The following is an 11865-nucleotide window of genomic DNA, read 5'->3' as shown; positions in this document are numbered from 1 at the left end:
CTTCAAAGCAACTAAATATGACAACTGTGATCAAATCCTTGATGTGAATCATTTTATGTTACATATCTCATTGAGACTTTGTAATACTTCATGTTTTAAAGGATTCACCAACAGCTGTGACTCTTGGACTGAGGATGGAAGAAATGATTTTCAACCTCGCCGATGCACACTTATTTTTTAATGATTTGGAGGTAAGCCAGAATGTTTGGTGTACTTGTTGCTAAATTTGGTCTGGGAGTGCTTGTTCAAACAGCTGTTGCTTTCTCATTTGATGAACTGAGATATAAAACTAGTGTGTTTACCAAACAAAACTAAGAGAATGCATTTGTAGTATTGTTTCAAATTTGATCAATGTTCTCGAAATCCTATAGTGTATGCAATAAAGATGGCTTTAGCAGTGGAGGTATGATTTTGGTGACCGTACTGTAAATTGTATTCAGATGATACTTAAATGCAAGAGGCTACAGAGTGCTAAATAAATAAAGCTAGAGCTAATTTACCCTTCCTGCAGTAAAAGGAATAGGGAGTTCTTAATAGTAAACTGCACAGTGCAAACATAAGCACTGAAGTCCACTTTGTGGCACTATAAAAAGTGCCTGAGGCAGAGTTAGTAAATGAGGATTGCATACTATATTGTGTTCACCTCTTGCAGAGGATTACTCAGAGGAGAGTTATCAGAGGCAGAGCCACACTAATGGTTGTGCCACGGCTCTGGATCTGGAAAGTGCTCTGCAGCTATAATAAATAAGATGGGACAAAGTCCAGGAAAGTGCCACAAGCATAGCACAGTGCCCTAAGGTCACAGTGCAGGAATGCTGCCCATCTTTGGTCTGGTAGGGTCCTGGTACAGCCTCCAAGGTCAAGCCAAAGATTAGCTGATCTGGATAGCTGCCTAAAGAGCCCCCGCTCAGCAGCAATTGATGTAGTCTTGATTAAAGCAAAAATATACACAGGAATATAATTTCATAAGTAATTTTGGTCTTCAGTACTTCAAGAAATAATTTATTTTCCTTTTCTCTGGTACTACATGTTGTAAGTCGCAGTTGTTACTATATTGTTAATTACCAAAGTGTGGCCCTCAAAAGATACAAGGTGGCTCTCTTAAAGATGTATTGCACTCAGCTTGGCCCACTTTATTTTTTTGAGTTTGACATTCCTGACCTAAATTATACCAACCTGACACAGCAGGTATATGTGCTGATATTCCTATGGAAGGCCAACAAATCTGTCCCACTTTCTACTTGGCAAGCTGATGCTATACCCTTCAGTATCAGAAAGGTGATTCTAAAAAGGGACTCTACAAATCAGGCCCCTACCAAAGCACTGACCCTTTTGTTACTGATGCCCCCAGTAAGCCAGGTAGACCAGGAGTCCTTTGAATACCTCACCCATCCAGTCAATGCAAAATATAGAAAAACAATCCCAATTACTTTAAACTATAGTTTGCACTCCATATATAAGTGTTGGCATTCTTGCCCTGGAATGGCCTGGAATCTTAATAAAAAACTATTGTAGAAACTAGAATTCCAGCACAAATGGGAAAATGAATAGGCACTTTATGTAGCTCATATATTTAAATAGAAACATGGTATATTAGGCTAATGTGTTTTTTTTTGTTTGTTTTTTTTTGGGGGGGGCACTTTTTATATTAAAAAATGAAAAACACATATTTGTTTAAATAAATCTGAAACTTTATTTTGTAGTGTGCAACAGTTGGTAAAGTAACTTTCATCAGGGAATATATATTTTACGTTTGCATGACATCCATTTGCGTGTACCCTTTGAAATAAAGTAATCACAATAACATATTTTCCATGCAGCATATGTGCAGTATATAATAGTATGGTATTTGTGTGCTTGTCATAACCCCATCTTATAATAAAACAAACATAGCATGGATTACCTATGCTTCAATGGAATCTAAGACTAATGAAAGATTATTGCAATTATGTTCTGTCCTTGAGATTGCATTTTCTCTTTTGCAAGCATGATATATGAAGAAGTAGTATACGTCCTCATCCTAAATGCTATACGTATTAGCTGCAGCCCTGGGAAGTGTCAAGCTGCACTCAGCATGGAGCGTCCAGTATAGATACTCTGGCCTTAATGCGTCTCCGGACACAAATGTCAGTGCTTGCTAGTGCTTGTTTCCAACTGGTACATTAATCTGGGGCAAGCACCAATAATTGCCGACAAATGGAGCAGGTGCAGATGGAGTTCTAAACAGTATGGTAGACATACTTTATGAATTCTTCCCATATTGCTAAATAACTTTGAACACATATTAACTTTAAATTTAATTTTATGTTCAACCTTGAACACAAGTTACATGTAATTGTATGTGTCATCTCCGAGTTGAAAGAAAATAAATGTTTTGTACTCTTGCTACTTATTTACCAAATGGTGAATCATGGAATAATGTAAATAAGTTAATATTGTATACGTGTGATCTATTTAATAATATATTCTTATTGCTATGGAGCTTGGATGAGATTGTAAATGTGTATAATGTTGCCATCTTCTGGCTAGAGGCACATACTACACCTAAAGAACAAATAAAGAGTTCACTTTCCAGATGTTGTTACTTGTTACATTAGCACATTTGTAATTTGCAAATCTAAATACAATACATTTTAAGATATATTTTATAAAACACCAAAATATTCCAGTCTAGCTGGTTTTAGGCATGTTCAGACATTAGCTATAACAATAAGGTGCTCATTATTATTATTATTATTATTATACAGGATTTACATAGCGCCTATAGTTTGCACAGCACTTTACAATATAAGGAAGACATTACAGTCACAATACAATTCAAGACAAGATGGTAAGGAGGGCCCTTACCATCTTGTCTTCACTTGAAATATATCTACATACTGTGTGACAATGGGCTGTAATTAATGAATGTACATCTTCTTTTTTAGGAATGTGATCAGGTCCATGTAGATGATGTGTCTTCTGATGACAATGGCCAAGACTTGAGGTATTGTGGATTTAAATCCCCTCTCCGGCCATAGACAAAAAAAAACATTAAATGCTGCACTCACATCCCATATCAAAAGTCATTTATTGTATTCTCTGTAGCTTGTAATTTATTGTTAAATACAGCATTGCCAGGCATGCAGAGAACGGACCTCTTGTTCAGGGGACCAGCCTTCCCTGCCAGCTCCCTGTAAAGAAGGTGACTGGTCAGGTCAACACCCTCCCTGCTAGAACTAGGAGGACAGCTTCATTGACAAAAGTAATGTAACTCCTGTCCCCATCCAGCTTTATCCACGTTGCTCCTCGCTCCTCCCTGCGGCTCTGTATCCTATAGCTCTGAGGAACAGTAAGAGAGCAGTGTGAGTGGCTAGTGCACACAGTAGCTAGGGCACAGCAGGGCAGAAGTAGGGTAGAGGAGGAAGCTGAAACATGTTTTGAGTCATGAGATTATTGTAGCCTCTTTCCTTCTTGCAACCTGCCAGGTGCCAGGATGCACAGAACACACACTGCAGCCATTTTCCCTCCTCCCACCTCTGTGCCCCACCCCCCGTGTACATTGTGTGTATCCGTATAGCTCTGCAATGTTCGCCTGCATTCAGTACAGGCATAACACAGAGAGGGTTGGTACATAGACTGCACAGAGGTAGGAAATGTCTGGGCATATAGGAGCTCTGTCAGCCATAGTAGGGGTCATTTTTAACAGATTCAGTTTGAAGTGGAGGGACACAGTTAGGGTTTCCACCTTTTCGGGGTGGCAACCCGAACACTCTAGCGATGCATGGAAATGTTTTTGGGAGAATGAGTCGTGGCATATTCATATGTGCATAGGGCCACCCATTCATATGTAGATATCACAGTCGAGACATTTTTTTTTGTGTGGTGGGGGGGCGGGGGGGGGCAGTAGCCCCTATCTTCATTTTGGTTGCCCCTGTCTGCCTGACATCATGTGTCCGGGTTTCAGCTGCCATGAAACCCGAACACAGCATTCAAAACCCGGACTGTTCGGGTGAATCCTGGACAGGTGGCAACCCTAGATACAGTGTAAGCTGATAAGCAGAGAAAATAGTACAATTAATGTTCTACCTGCAGTTATTTATTAGTTAGTGTATTGTTTTGTGCAACTAAACTGTGGGCCTATGTGTACCAGGGATGATAGGGGAGTTGTCTGCTCTCTTGTCTACGTCTACAGATCCACTCACAGCCCAAAGAGTCTGACTATAGACAAAGCCTATGGGTTCCGCTTTCCAGCTTTTGATGCAGCAAGATTTTTTAGTCCCTGTGATGACATCTCAGGGACTGAGAATGTAGAATATCTATGCTTTAATGGACAATATCTAGAATATCTATGCCCAGGGACAAGATAAAGGGGAGACAAAACAGTGATATATGCTCTAAAGGGGGAGAACAAAGTTTAGAATTAAAGATATTTGCTGCCCAGAGATGGGCTTTAAACTATAATGATGTACCAAGAAAAATGGTAAGTAAATTGGAAGGCAATCATTAGGTCACTAATACAAAAATAACAAAATGATTCTTGAATACATTTTAATAATAGTAACTGAATCCAAGCCTAGGGTTACTTGAGAACATACTTCTGATATCATGCCCACAATCTTGTATTGTGAGTGGATCTTTCTTTCAGAGCCAGATTTAAGGTGTATATTGCCATGGGACACTTCTACTGTGTTACCTGACCCCTGTACCAGGGATTTGAGGCTACCTTCCTCTCCTCTGTGGTTATGCTACGTTTGAGTCTTTAAGACCTTTACACAAAGCTGTGCTTACTTTTCCCAAACTCTGGTACATGTCCAACATGATCAGATCAATTCCCATTTACCTTTACACTCAGATGATGCACCAGTCATTAACCAGGCAAAAATGTTTACACTGCAATTTTCAGTTTAATAGATTTCTTGCTGGAAAAACTTCCTGCAATCAAATCACTTAATCAGTCATATCAATATGTTTTTCCTTATTTTAAAAATGTGGCATTAAAAATGTTTGATGTTTTTAACAAATGTGTTTGGGTTTTTTTGGTCCTAAAAATTTATTAGAGTTGTCATTCTTTTAGTTCCTACAGTTTTGCCACTGATGGTTTTCGGGCAGCAGCAAGCAGTACAACGCTGTGTTTACCGACTGGTGTCAGGGGCGGTGTGGACTGGATGAGAAAGTTGGCATTCCGCTACAGACGAGTAAAAGAACTGTACAATACTTACAAGAACAATGTAGGAGGTATTTTGTACAGTCTGTATTTCAGATATAAATGTTTCACTCCTCTCATTTTAAGACTAAGAGGCTTAGTCACAAAGCTGCCGAAGGCAGCCGTGTGAATAACCAACCCGAAGTGAAGTGAGCCGAACGCTGTTTCGGCTATTCACTTCAGGGTTGTACAGCTGATTTCAGCCGTATATGGGCTGAAATCAGCCGTACTGGCTTCGGGTCAGCCGAACATGCTCAGCATGTTCGGCCGACCCGAAGTGCAGAAGGAGTTCGACTCAGCCGATCCAACATCTAGATCGGCTAAGCCAAACCTCCGGCAGGCTATGCGCTGCTGTCCGGCCTATTCTCATAGGGGCCGAATGCTGCCGGTATTCTTCTCGGTACCTCCGTGGTCCCGAGCAGAATAGAAAAACAGTTTAAAAAAGTAGAAAACGATTCGGCGGAGCTAGCAGTGAGAGCTAGCTCTGCCCAACTGTTTTCTATTGGCCGGGACCAGCTGTCCTTACAATGAGAGCCTGGCGGAGCCGGCGGTGATATCAAAGCTGACTCCGCTAGCAGAGCCGGCTTTTATATCACGGGCCAACTCCGCTGAGCTCTCATGACAGTTCAGCGGAGCCGGCCGTGATATCAGAGCTCTCATTGTAATGACAGTTCAGCATCCCCTGGTTACCAAGTAACCAGGGGATGCTGAACTGTCATTACAATGAGAGCTCAGCAGAGCCGGCTTTTATATCACGGGCCAACTCCGCTGAGCTCTCATGACAGTTCAGCGGAGCCGGCCGTGATATCAGAGCTCTCATTGTAATGACAGTTCAGTGTCCCCTGGTTACCTGGTAACCAGGGGACGCTGCTCTGTCATTGCCAGTGGCCAGAGCCAGCCATGAGATGAAGGCTGGCCCCGCCCAGCTGTCAGTAGCAGGCTTTCGGCCGACCAATGGCCGGCCATTTGGCCCGCTTCGGCTTTCACCTCAGCTCAGTCTAAGCTAGCCGAAGGATCAGCCGTAGCTACAGCTGATCCTTCGACTAGCTTTGTGAATAACCCCCTAAATAGCTGCTGCATGTTATATTTATTATTTACAATAAATAATTTTCTAAACAATATAGGCTACCTCAGGAACTAATTCTAGATGATTAAACAGTTCATTGTTTTAATAAAACATCAGGATGCATTCCTTAATGAGCAGAATATAACTAGATATTAATCTTCTTAAGTAAAAACACCAGATGTTGTTGATCCAGGGATTATACAATTGCTTTAGGGGAACAGAAGGGATTTTTTCCCCTGTTGGAGCAAATTGAACCGTGCGTTTAAGGAGGTTTTTCTTTTTTTTTGTATAGGTTGAACTCGATGCACTTGTGTCTTTTTTCAACCTTATTAACTATGTAACTATGTAATATATATGTAAATAAAAATATAGGTACTACATATAAAGCACATTTATATATATTTACCATTTTCCCTTTTGTTCGAGACCAGAAATTGTAGATTAAAATGACAGCTTACACCTCTTGTATGCCCAGTTGCTTAGAGGCCAAGTTAGAACCCTTACAGGTGATATCTATAGATTACCGAGCATCCACATGTCATTGACTAAGAACAGTAAAATGTATGTGATTCCACAATGTCAGTCTGGCAAATATGACTTTTGTCAGTAGGGTTGGGTTGCTAAATTGATCTTATGTGGGCTACTTATTTATTCATACAGTAAAGATCACTGCAGTATGTACACATTCTGCATTAGGGCCCTAAAACACACCTGAATCAGCAGCTGTACAACTACTTTATATAATGGTATTGCTCCATCAGGCTGTGTGACATCACATATAAATGTATACTGGCACGATTTATATACCATGGCTGCTTTAGTGTCCCATGCATCCCTCAATCCAGAGCATATTCAGTTATACCCATTTCTTCTGCATAGGTCCAACCTTTCCATAACCAAGGACAACCCAACAAAAAGCTAGTACCATTATGTCAAACCTACAACTTTTTTTTCTAATTTTCTAATAGAATAGAGAAAGTTGAGATCTCCTTTTGAGCTGTACTGTTATTAGTTAGATTTCACCATTTTCTGCTGAAAATGGTTTCACCCGACCGGAGGTGTGGGAAAATCTGCAACAGGGACACAGACAGAAATAAACATCTGACAGGTGATCTAGCCATCCCCTACTATTTTTAAGTCGAGCATTTTTATTTTGTTGCTGTTGGAGAATTCCCCTCACTTTCTGTCTGGAACAGAGCAGGAAGTAAGGCCTTATCTCTCTAACGGAGCCCTGGATAGCAGTAAAAACTAACTGGGGTGCTTACCCTTCTCAATTCTAAAATTAAAACAAAAACGTTTTGGCCAGACATACACATAACGGTAGAGATAAATGCAGTTGCATGGTCTGGAAATAAAATGTAGCCCTGTCCTATAAAGCATCATCCCCAGCCCGCAATGTTTGTTCAAACATTGCTAAGCTCAATAAAGCAATAATGAATTTTAAATTTGAATTACAGGTACAGTCATAGGAGGTTAGTGAAGGATATATACTGACAGCAATCAGTTATATTATCTCGTTAAATCAGGTCACGCAGCAGAAAAACTCAGCTTATCCTGACCCTTTTTAAAAACAACAGCATTTGCTATTATATTATCATATGCTTTGTTATATTTATAATAATGGAAAGGCTACGGATGCAAATTTTGAACCAAAGCAGCTAACTTTCTACTGTTTGTTAAAGTGGCAATTTATACAGTACATATAATATGGCATTTATTTTCTGTACAATAAAGAAAATAAATCCTGCATCTAGTATAAGGGTCCCTGACTGTATAACCATGTGCTTTTTCATTATACACAAAGGTATCATTCATTTATGACCCATTCCATAAAATAAAACAGAAATTATCCCATAATAAGAGGCTGCATATCATATTTTTCTTCAAATTTGGGGAAAATTTAATGGAAGAAAACATTTCACATTTCCATGAAAGCAGCATTTAATCTATGATTTCCTGTCTGTTTGTGCTGAAGGACTTTTTGGCCCAGCTAAGAGAGAGGCCTGGCTTCAATTGCGGGCAGATCTTGAAGTTCTGACAGACTCCTGGCTCTCAAATGCACTTAAATCACTATCACTCATTAACACGAGGTAAGTCAAAATGTATGTTTAGATTTCATCACTAAATGCACAGTTACAATGTCACTTAAGACTTGTTTTTCTAATTCGCATTTTTGCCAAACTAATTTAAAACAGATACAAGTGTGGTTAGAGCATACAATAGTAGGCAGTGTTTTTATTCTAAAACTACACATAGTCTTTGTGACCATATGTGACTGTAAGGGTGTCCTAGTCATACCGTAACAGTAACTTCACACAGTATATTGGGTTACTTTAAATATACTATGAGGGTAGATTCAGCAGAAATGTTTAACATTGTGACTAAAATCAAGCTATATCAAGCTACAGTACAAATTATGAAGAAAAACAAAGTTAACTGATAAAACATGCTTTTTGTGTTATCTATACATTTTCTCTGAGTGTACACAAATTAGATAAAAATTCACTACCTGGCCAAAAAATAAATAAATCACTACCTGGATTTTAGGTAGTGTTGTGATCTGAGGTTGCTTCAGTTGGTCAGGTCTAGGTTCAGCAACATTAAATCCCCCCAAAAATGAGGTCAGCTGCCTACCTGAATATACTGAATAACCAGGTTTTTCCATCAATTGATTTTTTTCTTCCCTGATGGCACGGGCATATTCCAAGATGATAATGTCAAGCTCAGATTGTAAAAGAGTGGTTCAGGGAGCATGAGCCCTAATTTTCCCACATGGATTGGCCATTACAGAGTCCAGACCTTAACCCTATTGAGAATCTTTGGGATGTGCTCGAGAAGAGGTTACTCTGTGGTCCAACTCTCCCATCATCACTACAAGATCTTGGTAAAAAGTTAATTTAACTCGGAACAGAAATAAATGTGGCATTGCATAAGCTTATGGAAATGATACCATGGCAAATGCATGCCATAATCAAAGCTAAAGGTGGTCCAACGAAATATAAGAGCGTGTGACTTTTTTTGGCCAGGCAGTGTATAAGCAAAATATTCTAAATGTGTTATATTTAGTGACTAGTTATACATCTTATATTTTTAAATGGATGATCACTTATGCTACAATTTTTTTTTAAATCTCTTTGGAAAGAATGGGAAAGAGTTTAAATTAAGTCAGGTTTTAAATACTGGATAGAATAAGTCACCAGCATACCAAGGATCTTTCAAAGTCTATGTTTTTATTGAATTGATTGCATCACATTCCAAAGAGGCAAAGAGGTCCTGCACGACCCTGAAACATTGCACATTCGACACTGTGAAGTGATCTCTTCAATAAAATAAATAATAAAGAATCTCAGCACCCTTTACATTCATACACTTTCCAGAGAGTGATGTTTTTTAGTAACAATATTTCGAGATAGTCACGTTACCATAAAACATACCATGATGATACTGTACATTGAGGCGATACATGAGTTACAAATGTGTAAAAAATAATAAGAGGTTTTTAAATGCTGTCTTTTGTCCTTGTTGAGGAAATTTGTCATCAGTTTTTAAATTCTGGCTGTTTCTCTTTCTAATGCCCATCAGCCATTCCCTGGACAGGAAGTGAGAGGATTTTCCCCTTTAGATGGACACAGACAGCAATTAAAATCCTGACAGAGATTCTAAACCTTCCCTACTCTATTCAGAACTAAAACAAAGGTGGAGTTGGCTGGAGTTGGACTATATGTTATTCTAAGATTTGGCCTCTTGGTTATCCTAGATCAGTGGTTCTTAACCTGTGTAACCCACATTACATTACAATGGAACGCACGGCAGTGTGGGCTGCTGTGCTGTGATGGAGCTCCATCCATATGTGCATTGCTTGTACAGCTCCCATGCGCGCCTGTAGAGGTGCCAGGAGCCAGAATGTGATGTCACTCCAGTCCAGGCACCTCTATAGGACATGTGAGGAAGCTATAAGTACTGCAAGTATGGATGGATCTCCCTTGCGGCCATACCCCACCTCAAGTTGACACTCGGCACTGGGCAGCATATTTTGAATGGCTGCTTGGTGTAAGAATGGACAGTGCTGCTCTAGGCGGAGGCTGAGGAGCCTCTAACCTAGAAAAGTGGAAGGCATGCAGCCACCCACTAAACATGGTGTCGCGCCCCACTTTTGGGTCACGACCCACCAGTTGAGAACCAAGGTCCTAGATGACATAGTACACTGTGGATTAATATCTCCTAAGAGTGTCTATCATCTGATTTATATGCCCTTCTGATTCTCTGTTACACTAATAGGCAATTAGGCTCCCTTTAGTTTATAGAAATAGAGTGCATTTGAAGTCACCTTTCACATCACAGAGACACAACATAAACATTATATACAGTCACAACATTTGCTAGTTTCAGGTAACACTAAAAGTAGTATTAAAGTCTCCTTTTTTGCATATACCTACTGCTAGCAAAAAGTTACCAAAAAGATAAAAACTTACCTCTGTCTCCGCCACTTGCTCCCAGCTGTATATCTGAAGGTTCTTGAGTAGCCATGCAGGAAGATGAGAGCGGGCCCATGCTCAGTAGAGATCATCGGCGGGGGGAAGAGGAGAGACACACTGGAGGTGAATGCATGCAGCCATGAGCATGCACGCCTGACAGACACCGTGGGACACTAGGAGTCTGCACTGGATCAGAGACCGGCACCAGTGCTGGAGGGATTGCTGAATATAAGTGTAAGGAAGAAGATGATCGGATCAAGAGGTATAATTTAAGGTAAGTCCTTAAAGCAGCATTAGGGGGGATTTGTAACTTTAGTGTCACTTTAAACTTGACAATAACGTACATCCTTTAAATCCTTGGTTCTCAACTGATGGGTCGTGACCCAAAAGTGGGTCGCCGCATGCCTTCCATTTTTCTAGGTGAGAGGCTCCTCTGCCTCCCCCTAATGCAGCACTGTCAGTTCTTGCACCAAGCAGCCATTCAAAATATGCTACGCAGAGTGTCAGCTTGAGGAGGGATAGGGTGGAGCTATGGCCGCGAGGGAGCTCCATCCATACGAGCATTGCTTACAGCTCCCTCACATGTTCTATAGATGTGACATGGTGACACCTCTACAAGGCGCGCAAGGGAGCTGTAGAAGCAAAGCACATATGGATGGAGCTCCGTCACAGCACAGCAGCCGACACTGGACCCCAGACTGAGGATCCACTCCAGTTTTTGTAAGGAGGGGAGACTGGTTGGACCTTAAAAAAAAAAAAAAACTTTTTTTGGAGTGTGTATGTGTTTTAGAATGTTTGTGAGTGTGTCAGATTGTGTCAGTGTTTTTGAGGGCCCGTTCACACTAGTACAGTTTTTATTAAATCACATAGTACCGTGCAATTAACGGTATGTGGGAGGTGCAATTATCTATGGCGTGGGAGGTGTGCTGCGATACTATCATTTGTATGGTACCCCAAACGCACCTCCCACCCACAGTTCGTACGTCCGCACCGGAAAGCATGCTAACTGTGTGTTCCATTGCAGTGAGACCTGTGTCGCGACTTTATGACCAAGGACAAATGTGGGTCCTGAGGTTACACAGGTTGATAAACACTGCTTTACATAGTACATAGTATTTGAGGTTGAATAAAGACATTAG

At 40.5% G+C, this 11865-nt stretch overlaps 1 protein-coding gene across 1 annotated transcript in view; it reads left to right on the top strand.

Annotated features, from left to right (window-relative positions):
* The window catches only part of EYA4 (EYA transcriptional coactivator and phosphatase 4), a 77718-nt gene extending 69373 nt beyond the window's left edge, over window positions 1-8345 (top strand). Inside the window, exons 11-14 of the mRNA XM_018567680.1 lie at window positions 102-191; window positions 2928-2986; window positions 5057-5217; window positions 8227-8345. Coding sequence (XP_018423182.1) covers window positions 102-191; window positions 2928-2986; window positions 5057-5217; window positions 8227-8345 — 429 coding nt within the window. The remainder of the gene's footprint in view (window positions 1-101; window positions 192-2927; window positions 2987-5056; window positions 5218-8226) is intronic.
* Window positions 8346-11865: the final 3520 nt, after the last annotated feature.

Source organism: Nanorana parkeri, unplaced genomic scaffold (assembly GCF_000935625.1).
Source record: "Nanorana parkeri isolate BGI_ZX_2015 unplaced genomic scaffold, ASM93562v1 scaffold1082, whole genome shotgun sequence".
Classification (NCBI taxonomy): Eukaryota; Metazoa; Chordata; class Amphibia; order Anura; family Dicroglossidae; genus Nanorana; species Nanorana parkeri.
Note: the sequence above shows the minus strand (reverse complement) of the source record. Positions and strands in the feature narration are given on the sequence as shown.